The 23,806-nt window shown below is 52.9% G+C and overlaps 1 protein-coding gene across 6 annotated transcripts in view; it reads right to left on the reverse strand.

Annotated features, from left to right (window-relative positions):
• AGAP1 (ArfGAP with GTPase domain, ankyrin repeat and PH domain 1) overlaps positions 1-23,806 on the reverse strand; it is a 573,926-nt gene that overhangs the window by 392,060 nt on the left and 158,060 nt on the right. For 2 of the 6 annotated variants that reach the window (XM_069584732.1, XM_069584742.1), the window contains exon 1: positions 18,715-19,772. The exons of 3 other annotated variants lie outside the window; for them this stretch is intronic. In XM_069584732.1, the coding sequence (XP_069440833.1) occupies positions 18,715-19,696 (982 nt within the window). In that variant the 5' untranslated portion in view covers positions 19,697-19,772. Of the gene's footprint in view, positions 1-18,714; positions 20,046-23,806 lie in introns of those variants that run through there. One more of the 6 variants, XM_069584749.1, reaches the window with a different exon arrangement.

The raw sequence follows: 23,806 nt of genomic DNA on the forward strand, positions 1-23,806 counted from the left end.
AGGTGCCCCCCACTGCACCTCCCGGTTTACACAGCACAGATGTGGCTGCAACCCCATGGAGGCTCGGGTGCAGACTGCGCCCCCACAAAATGCGACCTGTGCGCAGGAAAGCCCCAGGACAGCTAACGCGCAACACACCAAAACCGGGTCACGGGACGGGCGCCCTCAGCCCACGCTTGGGCACCCGGTCACGAGTGAGCGAGCTGATAAACCACAGCTCAGAATCCACGCAAGGAAGGTGGTCCGCGATGACGGCCACTGTGATGAGGCCAGCCAGGCGATGTCTCTGAGGGGGAAGAGGCAGGGGGACGCTTCTACTGATTCGGGTCCTGTTTTCCTTCTTCACCCTGGGCGTGGGGGTTCTTTTTGCAGTCAGGAAAGGTAAAAGAGAGGCTTCCCTCGTAAAGGAGTGGCTCCTGGTTACGCCTCTAAGAACCAGAGGAGCGCAAGAGGCCTCACCCACGTGGTCACCACGGTAGCAAAGGAGCAAGGCTCTGAAGGTCGGCCTCAGTATCTGAGCACTGAATTAGGGAGGAAACGCAGGAGACGGTCCCCACTGTTTGCAGACTCCTTGGTCCTCAGACTATGACTGTCAGAGATCCTTTCAGACGGTTGTGAAATGACATGGTCCACTGAGCGAGTAAAAGAACAGACGTGAGATTTTATATGTCCCCTGGTGGCTCAGCCAGTAAAGAATCTGCCTGCGATGCAGGAGACTTGCGTTTGATCCCCGGGTCAGGAAGATCCCCTGGAGAAGGAAACGGCAACCCACTCCAGTATTCTTGCCTGGAGAATCCCTTGGGTGGAGGAGCCTGGCGGGCTACAGTCCACGGGGTCGCAAAGAGTCTGACGCGACTGACCGACAGCAGCTGCCCGTGTATTCGGCCCCCAGCCCTGGGGGACCGCCCATCAGCCCACCCATCACCAGCGCCCCGTGGATCACAGCTCAAAGCCTCTGCAGAAACCAGGCTGCACCAGGAGGCTCCGTGTCAATGTTTTGCCAGATAAACTGGGAGGAGGAAATCTAAGTCCCCACCCGTCCTGGCGCTGACTTACCCCTGGCAACTTGTCCTCTAGGTCTGAGCTGTGTTTGCTTTCTGATAACGCACAGCCACCCCGGAGGGAAGGAGTCCCGTGTGGAGAGAAACAAGGCAGGTGTGTAGCTGGACAGCTCCCAGAAGCGCTGGAGCAGCTGCCGAGCGAGGCAGCCAGGGCAGGTGCCCCAGGGACCCAGGAGATGCCCAGGAGGGTGCTCCCCGGGCCTTTTCACCACTAAACTTACACCCAAGCGGACAGTAGCCTTCTCACACCAGACGTGATTTCCGTCACTTTCTATAAAACACTGATTCTTCTGTAAAATTATCAGGCATCGAAACTGCATCACTTTCCAAATGGAAAAGCCATGACCTCCCACCTGCTAGGGAGCCGCTCACAGGATCTGCTTCTAACTTCACAGCAAAGGAGATCGTTTCTGGCAGAGATAGGATTTTCTGCGCACGAGGAAAAGCTAATTTAAGATCAGCTCTCAGGGAACTCCTCTATTTAGTCTCTGTGTCCTCCTACACGATGCCAAGTACAACTCGGATGCCCTTTTCACGAGCGTTTCCGACTGCACCTTCACACGACCGTGGAGGGCAATGTGGCCCTCCCTCCAGCCCTGGGGTCGGGGTGTGGGGTGTGTTGGTGGCGGACCACAGGCTGACCCCGACGCGATGGCCAGAGAGAGTGGCCTAGCTCAAGGACTCGACCCTTGCACAGCTCACCACGGACGGGTAAGGGGCTTAGAAAAGCCTGGCCCCTCTGCCTAACCTGGACAACTCCAAGAGCTGCCCCGGCTCCGACATCCCCATCCTCCCCACCTCCTTGGGGTGCCTGAACCCCGTATGGGGCCTGCTCGGGAGCCTGCGACCGCTGTCCTCCCAGTGTGCAGCCCACCCTCCTCCTCCAAGGGAGAGCCAAGCGCCCGCAGCCCCAGGGGCCGAGCTGCCTGCCTTCCAGAGCCTGCAGGCGAGGAGCTGACCTCCCCCGAGGGCTGGAGAGCACAGCACAGCCCCACCAGGAAGGCCCCAACACCACCGGGCCAGAACTGGGGAGCGTTTTCTGACACCCCACGTTGAGTCACGGGTAACCGTGCCCCTATGCCCACAGCACCCTGCCAGTCCCTGACCCAGCTGCCCAAGCTAGTTCATTTATCTCAAGAGCCCACAGGGCATCAAGGAGCATGCAGGACCAACTCCAAACCGGCCCCACCCTCCAGAAGCAGCCTGCCAGAGCAGGACATCAGTGAGCACCCAGGTTTGTAAGGCCAGCCCATGACGCTGCCAGGCAGGAGCTGTGGGGGCCAGGGGACAAAGAGGGAGAGGCTGCCCCGGGGGAGACGGTCAGCAAGGGGCCCGGACGTGCTGGCATTTAAGCCTGGGGCCTGAGGGCTTCCCAGGTGGTGAGGATTCTTCCCAGTGGCAAAGGATCCACCGGCCGATGCAGGAGACACAAGGGACGCAAGTTCGATCCCTGGGTCGGGAAGCTCCCCTAAAGGAGAAAATGGCAACCCACTCCAGTATTCTTGCCTGGAGAATCCCATGGGCAGAGAGGCCTGGCAGGCTACAGCTCCGTGTGCATGCGCGCGGGAGAGACAGACTCTCCCAGGACCTCTGAAGGACCAGACTGGGCAAGGGCAGGCCAGGTGTCTGGCTGGAGGTGCAAGGCCCTAACACGGGGAAGGGGCCGGAGGCCAAGGTGTGGTCAGGGACGCACCCAGGTGGAGATGTCCATACGGGCACGAAGGAACCATCCCTGGTGGGTGCCTCCCAGGAAACTCCCTCGGGTCTGGGCTGTACATACATGAAACATCCCAGACTGAAGCCTCTTCGGTGGACACGTGAGATCAAACTCACGATGCACTTCCAGTGTCTGAGCTTACTCTGTTTAGTTACATCCTCTGGAGATACCGTCATGGTTTGTGGCAACTTGTTCGACCTTAAGTGAAGTAAAGTTGCTCAGTCCTGTCTGACTCTGCAACCCCATGAACTGTAGCCCACCAGGCTTCTCTGTCCATGGGATTTTCCAGGCAAGAGTACCGGAGTGGGTTGCCATTTCCTTCTCCAGGGGATCTTCCCGACCCAGGGATTGAACCCAGGTCTCCCTCATTGTGGGCACCCTCTTCTTTGCACCTAGCTAATTAGCTACTAACTGTTACGATGGCGCTCACCCCTTAGAAAGTTTTCACAACATAACTGCCTGTCTATTTCTAGGAAATTTAATTCTGCATCCCTGCCCTGCCTCCCAGGGACCTAGAAGGCATCAGCCACGTTCCCATGCGTGGGCCAGCGCTGCACCCCCTGGGGGCAGGGCCCACATGATGGGGGCCACAGTGAGGTCAGAGGAGAAGGAAGGAAGGGAAAGGCAGGTCCCCAGGGCACAAAGCCCTGCCCAGTGTCTCTCCCTCCTTGGGGTTCCTGCTGATGTGAACCCATGACAACAGACAGACTTCACCAAGGGCTCTCCCGGAGTCTGCTTTGCAGCGCTTGCTGACACGTGACCTTCCTGCGGTCACATCCACAAGGGACAATGGCAACCCGATCACTTTACACCCAGTGTTGGCTGGGCTGGGGTCGGGGGGTGGGGGGCAGGGGGCGGAGGAGAAGGAGGTGAACCGAAGCCAGTCACAGACGCATAAGCCCTACCTGGATGCTAGCACAGCTCCGATGATTAACCTGAGGCCATAAGCAGACTTTGGAGCTGTGCTAAATTTACTTTTGCTTATAGCAATGGAAATGTGTAAAACTTCCCACCCTTGGGAGAACATCACTGGCGAGCACAGGCTTTAAAAAGGCCCGGCTCTCCCCTCCCCCTTGATGAGCGCCAACCACCTGCAGACACTGGCCTGGCTCACAGGACAGGAGGCACCCAGCACCTAGCACCCAGTTCCTCAGAAAGAGACTCTAGAGGGAAGAGAATCAGACTCTCGCCTGTCAACAGCCCCCACCCCAGGGCTGTGGTGCTCTCACTGGAGAGCTCTGAGACCCTGGCTTACAACACAATCACAAAACACCCGGCAGTGGGCGGCTTCCAAGAAGGCTCCTGGCATATTTAAAATAGCCACAAACCCCTGCCAAACCCCAGGCCCAGACTCCCAAGTGTTTACATGGCTGGATTTAGAACTCTGAAAATAAAACCATTGATTTGGACTTCTCAAAACCAATACTCACACTGGACTGGACAGGGCAAAAAAACCATGAGCAGATGAAAAAAAACACAATGACCTCACCCAAAGGTCCAGCGAGAGCAACACACCCACCCTGAGTTGACTCAGGTCCAGCACGTGCGGAGGCCTTGTCTCTTCCCGAGAAGTCCCAGCATCTGGCTGCCCCCAGGCACGACTCCTAGGCCAACAGTGTCACGTCAGTCTCAGGTCTGCCTGCAAAGACTGCAAGTGTTCACCCTGCCCATCCAGGGACTAAGAATAAACTGCGCCCTGGGGCTTCCCTGGCCGCCCAGTGGTGACAGCTCTGAGCTTCCGCTGCAGGGGACACAAGTTTGATCCCTGGTTGGGGAACAGGGATCCCACAAGCTGTGTCGTGCAGCCAAAAAAATTAAAAATAAAAAAACAAGAATAAACCGTATCCCTTCCTGGTTATCATTTTTTTCTCTTAAACTAAAACATGCCGAAAAGTTTCCAGTGCAAAGCATCGAATGTTCGATTGGAGCTCTGAAATTAAATGTAACCTACAGAGCCAGGCCTGCAGGTGGGGCAGAGGGGCATAGGAGGAAGGGGTGTGGTGCCTGTGGCCACCACAGTCTCAGAAGCCCACCTGGGCCAGACCTTTGAAAAGAATGCTCAGTTCAGTTGCTTAATCATCTCCGACTCTTTGCGACCCCATGGACTGCAGCATGCCAGGCTTCCCTGTCCATCACCAACTCCCAGAGCTTGCTCAAACTCATGTCCATGGAGTCAGTGACGCCATCCAACCATCTCATCCTCTGTTGTCCCCTCTCCTCCTGCCTTCAGTCTTTCCCAGCATCAAGGTCTCTTCCAATGAGTCAGTTCTTCGCATCCAGTGGCCAAAGTGTTAGAGTTTCAGCTTCAGCATCAGTCCTTCCAATGAATATTCAGGACTGATTTCCTTTAGGATGGACTGGTTGGATCTCCTTGCAGTCCAAGGGACTCTCAAGTCTTCTCCAACACCACAGTTCAAAAGCATCAATTCTTTGGTGCTCAGCTTTCTTTATAGTCCAACTCTCACATCCATACATGACTATTGGAAAAACCATTGCTTTGACTAGACTTTTTTAACTTAAAAAGAAGGTGTTTTCACCTTTAAAAGGGGTGGGGTGGGTCAGGGGTCAAAGTCCCTGTAGCTCTAACTTTGCAGGGTTCTTTGTTTCAGAAATCTGTACTTAAGCCCTCTGAGCAGTAAAAGTGAAGCCAGTGCGTTGAGCCCAGGCACCCATGCATTTATTATTGTCTCACTTTCATTATTAAAAAGCACAGAGACATCCCTTTGCCAACAAAAGTCCATCTAGTCAAAGCTACGGTTTTTCCAGCGAGAGCTGAACCATAAAAGTACCAAAGAATTGATGCTTTCAAACTGTGTTGCTGGAGAAGACTCTTGAGAGTCCCTTGGACGGCAAGAAAATCAAACCAGTCAATCCTAAAGGAAATCAACACTGAGTATTCACTGGAAGGACTGTTGCTGAAGCTCCAATACTTTGGCCACCTGATTTGAAGAACTGACTCACTGGAAAAGACCCTGATGCCGGGAAAGACTGAAGGCAGGAGGAGAAGGGGACGACAGAGGATGAGATGGTTGGGTGGCATCATCGTCTCAATTGAGCAAACTCTGGGAGATGGTGATGGACAGGGAAGCCTGGTGTGCTGCAGTCCACGGGATCACAAAGAGTCAGACACGACTTAGCGACTGAACAACAACACTTTCATCAAACACATGCAGCTGTTAGATAAATTTACTATCAGATAAATGCAGGCCAGGGAGAAAATAGTAAATAGAAGAAATATTTTAAAACCACTGCCAACACCACAAAACATCCCCAAGTGTTTAACACAGCCTGGAAAGCAAACCAGCCAGCCGGAGTGCACCAGCAGCCAAGGGTTCAAGACCCAGCTCACGGCCCACCTGCCCGGACAGCATCGGCCTCAGCCCTGCCAGCGAAGACTCCACAGGTGTGAACACACACATACACGGCACACACACTCGCATGCCGATCTACCACCACCCCAGCCCTGAAAGCCAGAAATCACAGGGGAACCCAGGGAAACTGCCCTGATCTTCTTTTAAGACGGGTTTTGGTTCGGGAAGATGCCCTAGAGAGGGAATGGCAGCCCACTCCAGTATTCTCGCCTGAAAGATCCCATGGACAGAGGAGCCTGGCGCGCTGCAGTCCATGGGGTCATGAAGAGTCGGGCAGGACTAAGCAACTAACACTTTTCAACTCTGAGATGCAGGAAGCAAGGTAGGGAACATGCCTGATAAGGGACTGACAGCTTGAGGCCCCTGAGAAATTACATCTTCGAAATAAATGACAATAGCAAGGGGGGGCAGTAGAACAAAGACCTGAGACCACGGGGATCTGCCCCGGCCAGAGACCACCGCCCCACGCCATCCCACCCCCTTGGCTCACAGACCCACACGCACTTTGCCTGACCCTCTTGGTGTGGTCCCAAGTGTACAGTCCCCAGGGCTGCTCGGAGATACTGCCGTCGCTAAACCCTGCCTGCTCATGAAGACGCCCAATGCTGTGTCAGGGTCTAAGAGCCTAAGAAGATGAAAGCCTCTGGCCCCCGCCACCCGAGGGGCTGCACAGTGACAGGGAGGACAAAGCAGCCTAAGTCTTCCCAGCACGCGCCTTTCAGCCCCCAAGCCCCAGACCACCTCCGTGCAGCAGGGAAGGTCATCGGAGCAGCAGCTAAGCTGGAGCCTGGGAGCCCCTGACTGATGGGGGTCGGGCACCCTTCCCGATCTCCCCGTCCATCGCCACAGACAGCTCCACAGACCTCTCTCCACTGACAACCCATTGGTCCTATTGATCTGCGGTTGCAGCAATCAGTGAATCAACAAAAGCAGAGCGCTTCCGACAGCCCAGCCTGGAACACGTCATGCAGGTGTGGCGGCTGCTAATTGCCTTATTGTGACACAGCAAAAACAGTTTAAAAATAAGCGTAATCGGCCTGGTCCTTGAATAGCAGAGTCTAGTAGCAGGAGCTCCCCAGGCAGGCAGGGGATGGGGGATGGCCCCATGGTCCCCTTGTGGTCCCAAGCACCCGAAGCTCTGTCCCTTCACTGCACGACGCTGGGCTCTGCTGGACAGCCCCGCCCCTTGAAATAGACCACAGTTTCTATTTCAGCCACGGAGACCCCAGTCCAGGCAGTAACAGGCACAAGCCATTGGGCACAAGCAGGACAAAATTCCGTTTCACTGGAAAAGACACAATAGACTCTCAAAGGGCCCGGGGTGTGAGTGGTGGGAGCTGATCTTTCTTCTGAACGCGGTCTGCACCTGCAGGGCACACTGAGGACCCAGAGAGAGGCAGAAAGTTCCAGAAGTGTGTTATGGGGCAGAGGGGCTGCCAATGCAAAAGGCAACTGACCTGTGGGGCCCTCCCTGACCCCGAGACCCGGGGAATGAAGGGACACGGCTGGGACAGGCAAAAAGCGCCCCCCCCACACACCCAGGACCCCTCAAAGGCATGCTGAGACCTAACACCTCACTCACGGACACCTCGACTGGCCAAAGGCCCCGAAGACAGGGCACAGTCCGGACCTGACTGTCCCAGGGCAGAGACCAGAGGCGAAATCCAGGGAACAGTCTTCAACGACAGAGCTTAAACTCCTGGGGATAGGTGCTTTCCCTCAAGACAGATGCTTGGTGCTGAAATCCTGCCCTCCCTCAAGTCTGCTCAGATAAACCTCCGGCTCTGTTCTGTGAAGCAAGAGGGCATTCCTGTTTATTTTGGAAACGGAAGAATCGAAAAGCTGACAGGTCATCTAAACAAACAAGCTGCCTTTCAAAGGCTGGTCACCAGTATAAGGGCTTTTATCTGCAAGTTTTATCAAGTTGCAAGGGACATGCACCAGGAACATCTAAGTCTGGAAATCCACCTGAAATGGATTGTCAGCCGCTATCTAAGGTGAAGGACCCTTCTAGGATTTACCGGGCATTATGCGCACAAATCATATAATCACCCCAAAGGCAGACCTGCTACAAATAAAAGTCAGGCTTCAGAGGCAGCTGGAGGTAATTTCTGGACATAAAAGGTATTCGCTAACATCTGCCACCCAGGAAGCCTAGACGGAAAGCATGACTCGGCCTGATGGAACCTGAGGGCTTAATCTCCTTCCCAGAGATCGATAACACTCTAAAGACTCAGAAGAACAGGAAAATGCCACAAAAATCTCCCGCAGTGTGGAAAACTCATGCCTCGGGAATGCAGACCTGTTCAATACCAACTACGTGGGCTTCCCAGGTACCACAGTGGTACCGACTCTGTCTGCCAACACAGGAGACGTAAGAGACATGGGTTCAGTCCCTGGGTCAGGAAGATCCCCTGGAGGAGGAAGTGGCAACCCATTCCAGTATTCTTGCCTGGAGAATTCCATGGACAGAGGAGCCTCGCGGGCAACAATCCATGGGGTCACAGAGAGTCAGACAAGGCTGAGTGGCAGAGAACACACATATACACCTGGATTCTTCAGCTAAGAATGGCTCGCACTTTCAGGGCTGGGCTGACACTCTCAGAGCTGGGGTCCACCCCTTCCTGGCTTCCCTGGACAGAGGCTGCTGCAGGCCCCACCCAGCTAGCCTTTAACCTGCAGGTCTGAGAAGCAACCCCATATGTAATAATGTCATGAGATTCATCAGGACGGAGTGGACGGGGAATCAGGGAAGGAGGTTAAGCAAAAGGCTTTCCTCTGAATCAGAGTTCGGAAGCGGCCTTCGAATCTGCCGGTCAGCGGCTGATGTCCAAACCTCCCTCGGGTGTTGCAGGCAGGCAAGTACCCTTTGCAGGAGGAGGAAGTGAGCTTCAAGGCTCAGCAGGTAGAAATCTCAACCACAGCTTCCTGGCCTACCGAGTCAGGTACTCGTGAATTTAAAAATTTTAACCAACTTAAATACTGAATATCAAATGTATTATTTTATGATTTATAAAATGTTATATATGTGTACAATGTATGAACTGTAAATAGAGTAAATATTAAATATTAACCAAAATTTAAACGTGTATTTCAGAACGATAAAAGAGGCAAATACATTCGGGGCAAAAAAAAAGTCAGTGGAACCCAAATTGTACCTCTTTCCCTAGGGTGTCCTTTTTTTTCACTGTAAAGGAAAGCACGACTTCTCACATACGCAGCACCCTACTTGCCCTGCTTACTGGCCAGGGAATCAGCAGCTCGGGGCAGCACCCACACCCTCACCTCCAGCCCAGAGTTCCAGGAACACAGGGAACCGAGGCACAGAGAGACCACAGAACGTGCCCGCGGACGCACATCCAGAAACAAACACCAGGCGCTGGGCGCCAGGAGCCCCGGCCCCGGCCGACAAGCCGCACGGGGGCGAGACCAGCTTGAAAGGGCTTCACAGTGAGCCTACTGGCACTCCAAGAGAACACAGGAAACCAAACTCAGCAGAGCAGCCTCACAGGGTAAAACGAGCTCACCATCAGACCCTCTGCCAGACGCCACGTGGTGCGTCTGGGTGGGACACGACAGATCTCCCGGAGGGTCTCATGCTGACTCATCTGTGAATGATCTACTCCGAAAGGTCCCTCATACCCACCGGAGTCCTCGGGTCGCGGGAGGCAGGGTGAGGACGCAGCGCTCGGAACAGCTCTTGGAAACAAACATGTTTGGCTCATGTCAGAACACCATGAATCCCCAGATGGAGCTAACTCTTCCAGTTACACAGATGAAGGGGGTGGGGCAGGGGGGGAGAAGGGAAAAAGACCACTCTGATCCCCCCCACTTAAAAAAAGAAGGCTCAACAGCCAGCAACTTAAAAAGCAGCAGCTAAAATGAAGGTTGTCAGAAAACACAGGATGAAGCAGCGGAAACAAAATACAAGGTTTCATACTCGTAGTGTTGGGAACGCATTTGCCCCACTTGGGCAATGTTACATGTCAGAGCAACCACAAGTCCATATGTGATATGTTCTATTCTGGAGCCTTCTGCAAACACACACACACACACACACACACACACACACACACACACAACAAGCAATTATTGTAAAGCGAAGCTGCTGGGCCACACAGTTTAGGACTCTTTTTCACACTCATTCTGACCTTCCTGAGAAGGAGAAGGGGATGACAGAGGATGAGATGCTTGGATGGCATCACTGACTTGATGGACATGAGTTTGAGCACGCTCTGGGAGATGGTGAAGGACAGGGAAGCCTGACGTGCTGCAGTCCATGGGGTCACAAGGAGTCGACTGAACAACGGCGACAACTGGCCTTCCTGAGAATCAGTCACAGGGACTCTACTTAAATCAACAAGGCAGCTGGACCTCAGGGCAGTGAAATGACTTCTCAGGGCGCCTGGAGCCTAAGTTTGCAGCCAAGACCAAACGGATTCCACTGACTCCAGAAGCTGCACCCTCTCCACGTGGCAACGGCTCCCACGACAAACACAACATTCTTTCCTGCCACCATCATCGTGTAACTCACATACCTGAAATCAGTTCAAGGCAAGAACGCTAACAGAAAGCAAAGAAAGAAAGAAGCGTGGGCTATAGGAGAATCAGATTAAGGTGAGGCTGGGACAGCACCCACCACCTTGAAGCCAGAAGGACAAAGGACGTCAGGGTCATGGGGGGTCTCAATGGCCCAACAGGGGCCCAGGAAGCAAAGCCAAGCCACTGGGGCAGCTGCCACCTGTGGGAGTGGCCTTGGGGGGGAGCAGGGGTGGGAGCAGACTTCCCTCGGTCCGAGATTGCTGCTGCCGTGCTCAGTTGTGTCCGACTCTGTGACGCTTTGGACAGCAGTCCTCCAGGCTTCTGCGTCCCTGGGATTCTCCAGGCAAGAACACAGGAGTGGGTTGCCATGCCCTTCTCCACGGGATCTTCCCAACCCAGGGATCAAACCCAGGTTCTCCTACAATGCAGGCAGACTTTTTACCATCCGAGCCACCAGGGAAGCCCAAGACCACCAATTCCAAGCCCCGAGACAATGAACACGGCCCCCCTCTCAACATCCCGACTCTGTTGTGTGTGGAAGCCTCTGGTGACTGGGAACAACCCGTGTAAAGAGGCAGCCAACTCCAAGTGTGAGGAATGGCTTGTCTGTGCCTTCCGAGACCTGAGTCAACCTTTCCCTAATGCATCTCCCTCACCAGTGACTCCTGGGTCCGTGTTATGTCTGCTTCTCAAAAACTGGGAGACAAGTCTCCAGGCTCCCGGGTTTCCCTTCCAAATTAGAAATCCCCTAGTGTCCTTAAATGAACTGGGCTTCCGGAGCCTTCCGTGAACCAGATCAGGAAAGCAGATTAGGCCATCTCCTTTTAAATGCAAGGAAGGTCAGAGTCAAGTATGGTTGGGACTCTAGTCTGGGACCTAAAATAACCAGGACGAGATATCTGAGTGTCCAGGAGCTATGGCTGAGCCGTGGGCACCACCGAGACAGAGCTTGCCTTGCTGGGCCCACCACTCCACCTGGCCAGGAACTGGGGCTGCAGGAAAACAGGTTACAGGTGTGAAATCCTGTCACACAGATCTCACAGACGGACTTTTCCATTGTTTAAAAGCCCTTTCCAATTGGAACAGGAAGGTCCCAGATGGATAAACACCCACCATCCCCCACGTCCATCCACTGACCAAGAGGCATCTGGGTAATTCTGGCCTGAGGACAAGAGGGCAGGAACTGCATCGGAGGCTGGTGGCAATCCTCAAGTGTCAGCCCTTGCAATGACAGGCACAGGGGGCGAGAGGGAACACAAGATGCCCTGTGACAAGCATCTCAAACAGACGAACGTCCACGGCACGCAGCCCATGGAGTAAAGGGAGCAACCCTACAGGTCGATTAAATGACTATGTCAGGCAAGACCTCGCACGTAATGATCGCGCCAGAAGCAAATTCGGTACTTGCGAAGAATTCTCAATAAGGAATGGGAAGAAAGGGGCCCTCTTTTCCCCCTTCCCTCCCACCAGCTGAAGTGTGCCTCTTCTAATTATCTTCACTGGTCAGATAAGCAGAAGCCAAATAATTGCTTCCCAAGCCTCTGGCTGGTACACTCTGGTACTGAAAGAGTGACTGGGACTCCCATCCTCCAGTCCACAAAGCTCACTTCTGTAAGCTTTCTGAACCTTCAGATCCAGGAGGGATGTCAGAACTGAAAAACCAAAGCAAAAAAAAAAAGAAAGAAAGAAAGAAAGAAATCAAGGAGAAGAGATGAGAAAACAAAAGGTCAGGACGAATCTTTGAATTAAAGCCAGGCAAACCAACAGATGTGTGCTAACACTTTTTAAACTCTACAAGCATATACAGTTTTGTCTTAAGCAAAGTATTAATAACAAGAGAAAAGAGAACAAATGCGAAAGCCAAGATCGGTGGAAATGTATGAGAGAGAGAATGTCTCAGACGGTAACCTACAGACGAGGAAGCATCATCGCCATACTACACTCCAATGTGAGCTGAACAAAACCCACATCGAAACGATGCTGGGCAGATGGCACTTTCTCTCAAAATGATGCAAAGGCAATAATCGCCCTTCTTTGTGCTAATCTGTTGACCTTAATACCAATTCTGTTCATCACCTGGGGATATAACTGCAGCTGCACATACTTTATCTCAATTGATGCCCTAAATAAATAAAACCTCTTTTTCATTATTTTACTCACAGTGTCACCATTTTAAATGAATATAATTTTTCACATAATTACAGAAAAAGCATAACAATAGCCTAAAAGCAATTTCCCAACATAAACAAAAAACTCATGCCAAAAAAGGAAAAAAGGATAAATAAACCTCTTGGAAACCAAAACATTCTTTTTAATGCCTGACAATGGCATCAGTCATATAGATCAGGGAAACAGGAATCTTTTCCTTTTTTTTTTTTTTTTAAAGGAATTAATTATAGAAATCTCAACCAACTTGCTGATCGAGAATCTCCTCTTTTCTACCTGGTAACCTCCTACTGATCCTACAAGACCCAAATCATTGTATGCCTCTGGGAGGCCTTCATTCACTCCACCTCCTCTTTATGGACATTTGCTCCCTTTTCTTGTGTCCTCCAGTTATTTCGTCAGTTCTTCCCACAAACACTTATTACAAGTCTATTTGCCAAGTCCAGCGCTCTTCATCCTGCATAAGGAAAAGGAATGGGACACCCAGAAGGGGCTCACTGAGCCTTAGACCTGGCAGGATATTAGGCCTTCTGACACACTAGGACTAGGGTTTAGACACCAAAGAATCTGCCTGCAATGTGAGAGATTCAGGTTTGATCCCTGGGTGGGGAAGATCCCCGGTAGAAGGGCATGGCAACCCACCTCAGTATTCATGCCTGGAGAATCCCATGGACAGAGCAGTCTGGTGGGCTAGAGTCCACGGGTCGCAAAGAGTTGGACACGGCTGAGTGACTAACACTTTTCCACACTTTTCGATAATCAGACCTTACTGTAACATGTTAGGGTCAGTGCTCCAATGGAGGTCTGCTGTGCAGAGAAATGCAGTCATATCTTCCCCAAAGTATCCATGAAGCTGTGCTTCACAGGATTCACCATCTTCCCCAACGCCACGGACCTTGGAAGTCAGGAACTGTGCCCTAGGAAGCCCCAGCTCTCTTGCAGAGTACACGACAGACACCCAAATGCCTCTTAATGCAACAGAACCAGAAAACAGCCCAAAATACAAAGCGGTACCAGTGCTTTATAGCTGCATCTTATACTTCCAAACATTTTTGACTGTATAACCACCCAGATGGCTGCACTGGGCCCATGTTAAAACTGGAGGATTCTTCAGCAGAGGCACTTTCAAACATTCCTTTGGGGACAGGATATTCCAAGGCCAGGTTGAGATTAACAGAGACGCTGACAGGTGACTAGGATGAAAAGTGGGCTCCAACTAGAGAAAATTAACATGGCAAGACACAGCCCAAACCTCCGGCGCACACACAGCATCTCTCGCTGCCCAGTGAGGCTCTGCGTCCCAGGTGCTGTTCAGGAACAGCTCAGAGCTGTTCCATCTCCAGGAAAACCTTATAAATAAAACGATGGGGATTTTCCTAAATGTGTACCTGGAATAATTAACTTAAAAAAAAAAAGTGAATTCCAAAATGTTGAGTATGTAATTAGTTCAAAATGTCTCAAACGAGAAACTTCGAGTGACTCTCTTTCTTTAAAGCCCTGAATGTCCTTCTCAGCAACAAATCAAGTTTCAAAGTGTAGCATGGAAACATATACATCACCATACTGAAACAGCCAGTGGGGATTTGCTCTCTGACACAGGGATCTCAAATCAGGTGCTCTGTAACAACCCAGAGGGAAGGGATGGGGAGCGGGCTAGGAGGGAGGTTCAAGAGGGAGGGAACAGGTGTATATCTATGGCTGATTCACGGCTGATGTACAGCAAAAACCAACACAATGCTGGAAAGCAGTTATCCTCCAATTAGAAACAAACTTTAAAAAGGTACCCCAAAAATGTATCAGGTTATTTCAGTTATTTCATTTCATTATTGCTTCACCTCTCCACTGAAGTTTAAAAAAAAAACAAAAACTATAGAACAGTCTCTCTGCCTACACAAATTGAATGATGAAAATCAAAGAGAATCAAAAATTAAACAGCAAAGCCACTCATCAAAACATGTTGTCAAAAATCAGTTGTAAATGACTAATTTAAAGAGCTAATCTCAGTCGGGGCTATCAATGAATCACTTTATTGCTGTAATCAATCCTCCCAGACAGCAACAGAACACGCCGAAAACACGTGTGACCCTGGCCTGCCATTGCCCACAGCTGGTCCCAAAGAGTATCTGCAGGCTGCCCAGGCCAGCGCCAGCGAGTGACACCCAACAGCCTAATGAATCATTCATCATGTGAGCTTCCCTTGTATTAAATTATACTGATGTCAACATACTCTGTCCCGTTACATGCATATTGAGTAACAGGAAACTGCCCTTGATCTGACATAAGGCCTCTCTGAAACATTCTTTGTTGCTGTCGGTGTTCAGTCCTCAGTCATCTCTGATTCTTTTCAACCCCGTGGACTGTATGTAGCCCGCCGGGCTCCTCTGTTTATGGGATTCTCCAGGCAAGAATACTGGAGCGGGTTGACATTTCTTCCTCCAGGGGATTGTCCCGACCCGGGTGTCGAACCGGCATCTCCTGTGGTTCCTGTATTAACAGGCAGGTTCTTTACCACTGCACCACCAGGGAAGCCCCTGAAACACTCCAGGGCTTCCTAACAGCTAGGAATCTGAGGACAACAGCCCTGGAACCCTGGGAGGCGAAGGATACACATCACTGGGGAGAAAGGGGAAGAGCCTCCTCAATGGACAAAACCATTAGGGATTAAAAACTATGAGAAATCACCCCATACCAGTAGGAGCTTTTAATCTTTAACCCTCAGTTCAGTTCAGTTGCTCAGTCGTGTCTGACTCTTTGAGGACCCCATGGACTACAGCACGCCAGGCTTCCCTATCCATCACCAACTCCTGGAGCTTGCTCAAACTCAAAACTCTTTAACCCTAAAGACTTGAGGTAAGGTTATAAGAAATCCATAGCAATGTGATGTATGAACCTGTGTGCGCTCTTAAAATCAGACTCTAACCATCTTACAAAGGTACCTGGTCCAAGACTAAGCAAATTAACTCTAAGAGGCCAGTTACATAATAATCGGGTAATCTTTTAAAGTTCTTTTCCAAGAGTCAGTTCAAAAACTTAACAGCTGAGGGATTTCCTAGGCAGTCCAGGGGTTAAGACGCTGCACTTCCGATGCAGGGGGCAGGGGTCTGATCCCTGGTCAGAAATGGCATGGCCAAATTAAAAAAAATTTAACAGCTGGAAGTGTGTAACAAAAGGAAAACTTGCCCCCCACGACAAATCTCCTCTAAAGCCCTTTACACTTGAAAGGACGTCAAAGTCTGACACAAAGTGGCTGAGATTTAAAGCTAGTGACTACTCCTCTTCAAACACATCACATCACAGGTCTGCAACAGCTTACCTGTAACTCTGATATCCAAACAGGTCTGAAGATGGAAGCCTGACTCACAAACATTTAGCAGCCTCTCGGTGACAAAGCATATTTATCACGCCGAGCGTGAACATCTCCAGCTTTGCTGCACTTTGAGAGTGTCTGATTACAGGGTGCTGCCCGACCTCACAAGCCGTGTTCTGCCTCACCACACCACACGACCTTCCTGAAATCCTCATCTTCCAGATCTGGCAAACCCACCTGGCTCCGTAGTTTAAGGCGCTACAGACATTCACAGGGAAGACTGAACCTGGCCTCCATGGCACAGGAATGCTACCCGAGAGAGGATTCTGCCCAAAATTCAAAACCTCATTTAAACAGCACCTAAATGTTGCATAATCTATGCCACAGGAAGCAAGTATGATAAAATGAGAACAGCAAAAAGCTGTGGGGCTGCACCTTTTCCCTGGAATTAGACACAGGCCTTACAAAAATCCTGAGGACACTTACGCTTCAAGCCTGTTTGCCAAAAGACAGGCGAAGGAAGTAGTTCTATGATTACCTAGAACTGTGAAATAAGGCCCTAGAGTTCTGACTGCGTGTCCTCTAATCTAGTTCGCGAACATTTGTTTTCCCACACAACCCACAATGCTAGAGGGTTACTCTCAGATGAAAGTAATTCCACCCTGAGAAGGAAGGGCCACAGGGATAAAGCAACCAAGTGTGATTTTAATTATTACTATATTTTATATACTGCCCTAGAGAGAGAAAAAATTCCCAATACACTTCACATCTTTACTACTCCAAACCGACTATCAATCCATTTAACCAGCTTCTAACTTGCCTGCATAGCCACGACGAAGCACTTGCCTCCTAAGCGGTGTGTGGGCCAGCTCCACGCCCCCCACTACTGGTGTACTTGTCTGCAACTCAGGCAGCTAATTACTATTTTCTACTAAGACTGTGAGAACAAAGATGCAAGCCTGCTATCATAGAGGAAGAGCTGCCTGCAGAGCAGAACTTCCCCCCAGAACACAAGTGATGGCAGTGGTAACTTACTACAAACCAAGGGTCTCAGCTTTCAATGAGGGCAATAACTTGTGTTGTTTTTAATATTTTAAGGGTATGTGGGAAGGGATGGGAAAATGGTGGAAGTCAAATGTGGTGTCTTCTAAAAAATTCCAGGGCAGGTTAAAACAAAAGGTGTGGGCAGCAAGTTAACCAGAAAGAACTACCGAGAACTGCTATGTCCTCATTAATCAAAAAATTCAGATTTTAACACACCGCACATTCGACTGCCTGGTTCCAAACATCTTCTGTCACCTGAGGATGAACCGGAGCGGATGGGAACATGACATCGCCTGTGTTCAGTTTACCTTAAAAAGAACTTCAGTGAGGGCAGTGGTTTCTTTGTGTCGGCTGGTTTTAATACAGGGCTTGGCAGCCAGCTAACCTGTGAAGTCCACTAAGGAGGAACACTGTCTCCAGGGGTGGTGAGTTAGCAGTTGAGAACCTCTAATTAAAAATCCACACAAGAGTGCTTCACCCACCTCCATCTCTACTGACAGCAGAGTTTGGTAATTAGCAGAAAGGACGTTACTAATGATTTCTCGGTGGTGGAAAATGCACGGACCAATATTCTCAGACATCGCTCACAGCCCTCCCCGGTGAGAAGAAGGGTGCAACAATCCAGCCATCCCCCTGCACCTGGCCTCTTCCCTTTAGGGTGCTGCCCAGGCACGCAGAGTTTTGCTGTTTCTGGAGAACTTTGACTCCCGAACAAGTACCAGAAGGTCAGTTGGTTCTTGCAAGGGAGTATTACATCTGCCTCCAGAACCTTCTCTGCAAGCCCTCTGGCAGAACAGAGAACTGAGATTTCAGGATATGTTGTGGGGCTGTGGTTTTCCTGCCTGAATGCTAGCATACATTCCCAGGAATTAGAGTCGGGGCTCGGAAGCGCTCTCACCACGTGACACCACTTGGCAGGGAGGCCGTGGGCAGAGACCCAGCTCTGACCACTGGAGTGAACCCTCTTAACCAGCAGGGCAATAGGTGAGCGAGGCCACACAGCAGCATTCGCAGACGGTGGCGTCTGCAGAGACCAGCTTGGGACGCGGGAGGAAGAAATTAACCAGGGAGGAAGCCGCCTCTCCCGGCCAGGCAGCATCACCTGCGTGGTGGCTTCAGGGGCCAAGCCGGGGTCCCTGGGGCAGCCCACAGGTATCACAGGCAGCACGCGCGCAGTGCAGCCCGAGCTTATGGAGAAAGAGGGCTGCGCCAGCAACTGCGGGGAAAAGACACCGCTGGGCAAGGCGATGTCTCCGCAGACAGGCTCACAGTGGCCTCAGTGACAGGCCCTGAGGGGCACCAGCACACGCGGCCGGGAGCAGAGGCAAGAACTTCCAGACCCGCAGTACCGGAGTCCACTCCCTGCACGGCCACCTGCCATCAGTGACCCGGGAGGGTCGGTCCCTGATCACTCCTGACCAAGCCCCGGCGTGTTCTACCAGGCAGGCCGCCTGCGGAGACCCCCACCCCACTCAGGCCCTCCCCTCCCCGGGCCGCGCTGCCCACCTCTGCGGGGGGACCCGTCGATGCTCTCCGCACTGGACGAGTGCGCGTCGGCCGGGGCCCGCCGCAGGCTGCTGAAGTAGCCGCGCGACCGCGACGCGCCGCTCCGCGGAGAGGGCCCGCCGCCGGGCGCGCCGTCCTTGCGCGCGAAGATGCCGCTGAAGAAGCGCAGCAGCCGGTGCTCCGACGCCGTGCCGTGGCCCGCGGCCGCCGCCGCCGCCCGCGCGCGCTCCAGCCGCTGCAGGTCGCTGTTGTCCAGCGTGCGGTTCTTGCTTTTGCTGCGCTCCCAGCGCTCCAGGTCCGAGAGCGCGTCGTTCTTGCTGAGCACTTCACCCACGTCCAGGGTGTTGCGCTTCTCCGAGGCGGGCTGCCCAGAGGCCGCGGGCTCCAGGGCGGCCTCGGGGTCGGCCACCTCCTCCCCGCCCGGGGCCCAGGCCAGGCTCCCGGAGCTGCTGTAGCGCCTCCCGCGGCCCAGGGTCCTACCCCGCGGCGCCTCGGGTCGGCTCCAGTGCCTGAAGCTGAGGCTCCGCCGCAGGGGCGCGGCCCGGGCCCCCTCCACGTCCGGACTGCCCGGCGCGGGCGAGCCCGACCCCTCCTCCACCTCCTCCTCCATGGCCTGGGGCCTGCCGGTCGGGTCCTCGGGCTCCGGGCCGCGTGCGCAAGGCCGGAGCCGCCCGAGTTCCAGCTGCCCGGTGCTGCGGGTGCGGAAGGTGCGGAAGTCCCAGGTGCGCGGCGGCCGGCGGTCCTCCGGGTCCTCAGCGCCCGCCGCCTCCTCCACGAGCCGCCCGGGCGCGTCCGGGGAGCGCGCGGGCCGGGGCCTCCAAGTCGGACGCGGGTCGGGGCCGCCGGGGCCCGGCGCGCCCAGCTGCTCCTTTCTGACCATGGTCACGGAGATGCGGTAGACGGTCTTCCTGGGGGGCGGCCCGCGCGGCATCGCGTCCGCGGGCGGAGACGCGGGTTCGCCGCTGCCGTCCAGCAGGTACATGTCGCCCCGGGCCGCGGCCGCCCGCCAGGGCTCCGCCGCATCCAGCGCGCCGCGGGCCGCCGGGCCGCGCCGGTCGGGGCCCGGTCGCCGGGCGAGGCGGGGAGGGCGGGCACGCCCGGAGAGGGTCCACGCCCCCCGGCTCGCCGCGAGGCGGGGCGGAGCGCGCTCAGGCTGCGGGAACGGTGCTCCTGGCGCCCGCCAGCCCCTGCGCCGCGCGGCCCGAGTGCGGGGGTCCGGGCCCGGGGCGCCGAGCCATGGGCTGGCGGGGGCCGGCGGGCGATCAGGCGCGGGGCCGGGCTCGCCGGCAGGTGCGGTCGCGGCGCGCGGGGCCCGGGGCGGGCGGCGGCGCCCGCGGCTTCATTGTCTACGGCGCGGTGCCCGATCGCATCCTCCGGCCTTGTCTGCACAGTCCGCAGCCTCCGCCACTCCCTGGGTTCGGGACGCGCGGGCAGCTGCGCGGGCCGCGGGCGAGGGGCGGCGGTTTAAAATGGAAATACGCGCCGGGGCGGGGCGGGGCGGGCGGGGGGGCGGCGGACCAGCAGGGACGGCGGGCCGCGCGCCCAGCCCGGCCGCCTAGTGCCGGGAGCGCGGCGGCGGGCGCGCGGATCGGCGGTCGGGCCCAAGCGCCGGGGTGGATCGCCGCCTCACGGACTGGAGCCTGGGGTCGGGTGGGGGGCGGGGAGCAGATGAGTAGGGGAGGGGGTGGTGAGGGCTTGTTTTGCCAAAGAAAACAAAATATGAGCCCTCTGTCACCTACTGAGGATTTTTACGAAACCCTGTCCTCATCAAGGTGGTTTAAAGAAGATACGACTCAAGAGGCTTGTTTTAAAAAACAGAGTATCTTAGGTACTGGTCCTAACTTTAGAAGAGCAATAATGCATTCCTAGTAAGGGCCCAGGAAGGCATCAGGCAGGCGATGGGACTGCGGGTCACACCAGAGCCTTCCAAACAAAGGACCCGCAATTTCACTCCTAATTAATATTTTGGAGTATTTTCCCAACGTGGAGGGAAACCTCCCGACAGGCAGGCATTTGCTGTCTGGGGTCAGAGGCAAGAGGACACAGTGAGGAAGAGGAGGAGGAAAAAGGCTGGCCTGTCCCAGCCCTGTGAGCTCAGGGGTCGGTTTTTTATTTTTACACCTGTTAAGTAGGGATGGAAAAGGGAACAAAAAACCCAGTACGTAAACTCTCAGCATTCTTGTGAGGACTGAATTAGCTAAGACGTATGTGCAGGCATTCTGTGTAAGCACTAAGTAAGTATTTGCCATCTCTGCCCGACCAGCTACTTCTTGGCTTTCTAGATACTGGTTCTCCGTATTATCCAACACAGCACCATAGTCAATGGACTTGATCCACGTATTAGTTCTTCGTGATGTCCTGAACATAGATTTCTCCAGTTCGCTTGTTTAAAAGTTTCAGAAAGAAAATGTCTCATCAAACTGGATGCTTTTCTACAGCCTTCTCTAGGCCTGAAAATGCCAAGACTGCAGAGAGGTGGTTTTTAGGAAAAGTGCTGGAGGCCAGGCCAGGTGTGGCTGTGGGATTAGACAGCTGTTTGCAAATGCTGATTTCCCTTCTTTAGTCTCTCGAATAATTATGGGGCACCTATTGTGTTTATGGCAGGGAAAATGCTATAAAGATGAATCGGGGTCTCTTACAAAGGAGGTTATAACCTAGGAAATCTGAATTTTACCTCAGTGAAATGAGATATTTGGACTTGATGAGATAAAAGTTAGTTGAGTTTATTTTTTAAAAGATACTTTATGGTATAGAGGATTTTAAGGGCCCTGAAAATACCCTGTACCCTGAATGATAGATATGTATCATTACATATTTGTCCAAACTCATAAAATATGAACCTAGAGACTGTTACACAGAGTAAGTCAGAGAAAAATAAATTTTGTATATTAATGCACATGCATAGAATCTAGAAAAATGACACTGATGAACCCATCTGCAGGGCAGAAGAGAGACACAGAGAGCTGACTGTGGACGCAGGTGGAGAAGGAGAGGGCGGGATGGACTGAGAGCGCAGCGCTGATATACGTACAGGGCCAGGCGTAAACAGCCAGTGAGGAGCCACAGCACAGCACAGGGGCGACACGGGGCCCTTGACAGCACAGATGGGGGGGTCCGTGACAACGGGGGGCCCCATGACAGCACAGATGGGGGGTGTGGTGGGGGGAGGACCAGGAGGGAGGGGACATACGTGTACCTGTGGCTGGTTCATGTGGTTTTATAGCAGAAGCCAATGCGATATTGTAAAGCAATTACCCTCCAATTAAACATAAATTTAAAAAATTTTTTAAAACTTAAAAAATACTGGAGTGGGTAGCCTTTCCCTTCTCCACAGGATCTTCCCAACCCAGGGATCAAACCCAGGTCTCCCACATTGCAGGAGGATTCTTTATCAGCTGAGCCACAAGGGAAGCCCAAATTTGGGGAAACAGTGGAAAGGGTGTCAGACTTTATTTTGGGGGGCTCCAAAATCACTGCAGATGGTGACTGCAGCCATGAAATTAAAAGATGCTTACTCCTTGGAAGAAAAGTTATGACCAACCTAGACAGTATATTCAAAAGCAGAGACATTACTTTGCCAACTAAGGTCCGTCTAGTCAAGGCTATGGTTTTTCCTGTGGTCATGTATGGATGTGAGAGTTGGACTGTGAAGAAGGCTGAGCGCCGAAGAATTGATGCTTTTGAACTGTGGTGTTGGAGAAGACTTTTGAGAGCCCCTTGGACTGCAAGAAGATCCAACCAGTCCATTCTGAAGGAGGTCAGCCCTGGGATTTCTTTGGAAGGAATGATGCTAAAGCTGAAACTCCAGTACTTTGGCCACCTCATGCAAAGAGTTGACTCATTGGAAAAGACTCTGATGCTGGGAGGGATTGGGGGCAGGAGGAGAAGGGGACAACAGAGGATGAGATGGCTGGATGGCATCAAGGACTCGATGGACGTGAGTCTGAGTGAACTCTGGGAGATGGTGATGGACAGGGAGGCGTGGTGTGCTGCGATTCATGGGGTCGCCAAGAGTTGGACACGACTGAGCAACTGAACTGAACACAGATGATTCATAACCTGTCAGCAAGTCTTCGTTTATTCACTGCTCCATTTGTTGAATTTATTCATCAAATATATATATATTGAGTATCCACTGTGGCACTCCGCAGCGAGGAGGCCAGGTCTCTGATCTCCAGAATTCACAAACCCATGAAAAAGGCTGCAGATCTCAAGGCCAAGTGATGGAACACACACAGACAGGAGGCTGAAAGGACGGTACAGGTGCCCTGTAACGGACGAGCACCCGCAGAGACAGCTAAAGCCTCCAATCTTACAGCTATCGAGACCTAAAGGCCCACCGGATCTGCAAGCAGAGAAACGAAAACTCAGCAATGCAGAGACCTGATCTCTGTTAGGACCAGGATCCAAGACCTGAGCTTAGCCTGGGGTCTGTTCTCACCATGACAACTTCAAAACATTGAGATGAATTTTAACATGAAATCAGCTGGCCCATAATTAAGATATAAACTATATCTTGGTATCTGGGGCATTCATAAAAGCCCAACAGTGGGGGCGGGGTGGCCAGCATTTCTTTAGAACGTGAATACTGTGCAGTTGGGTTTCCCTGGTAGCTCAGCAGTCAAGGATCCAACCCGCCAAGACAGGAAACATGGGTTCGAGCCCTGGGTCAGGGAGATCCCCCAGAGAAGGAAATGGCAACCCACTCCACTATTCTTGCCTGGGAAATCCTACTGGACAGAAGGGCCTGGTGGGCTCCAGTCCAGGGGTTCACACAGAGACAGATGCGACTTCAGGACTAAACAGCAACACTGGACTGTCAGGGTCCTTCCAGTCCCTCTATGATTGTCTGAAATCCAGCCCGGGTTTTGCACTTTGCTGTGGGAGGCCGCAGGCTGCAGAGTAGAAGATTCCATCTGATCTGCCTTAGATGACACTGAAGGAGCAAGCTGTTTCTACTCCGGCCGGCCGGCCGGCGGGTTCACCATCTTTCGGTGCTTTCAGCCTCACCGGCAGCACCGTTTTCCACGCAGTTATAGCGATTCCATGTGAGGCCCAATGGTCTGCACCGGAAAACCTGGGAGAATGGCTT

Source organism: Ovis canadensis, chromosome 1, assembly GCF_042477335.2.
Source record: "Ovis canadensis isolate MfBH-ARS-UI-01 breed Bighorn chromosome 1, ARS-UI_OviCan_v2, whole genome shotgun sequence".
In the NCBI taxonomy this organism is placed as follows: domain Eukaryota; kingdom Metazoa; phylum Chordata; class Mammalia; order Artiodactyla; family Bovidae; genus Ovis; species Ovis canadensis.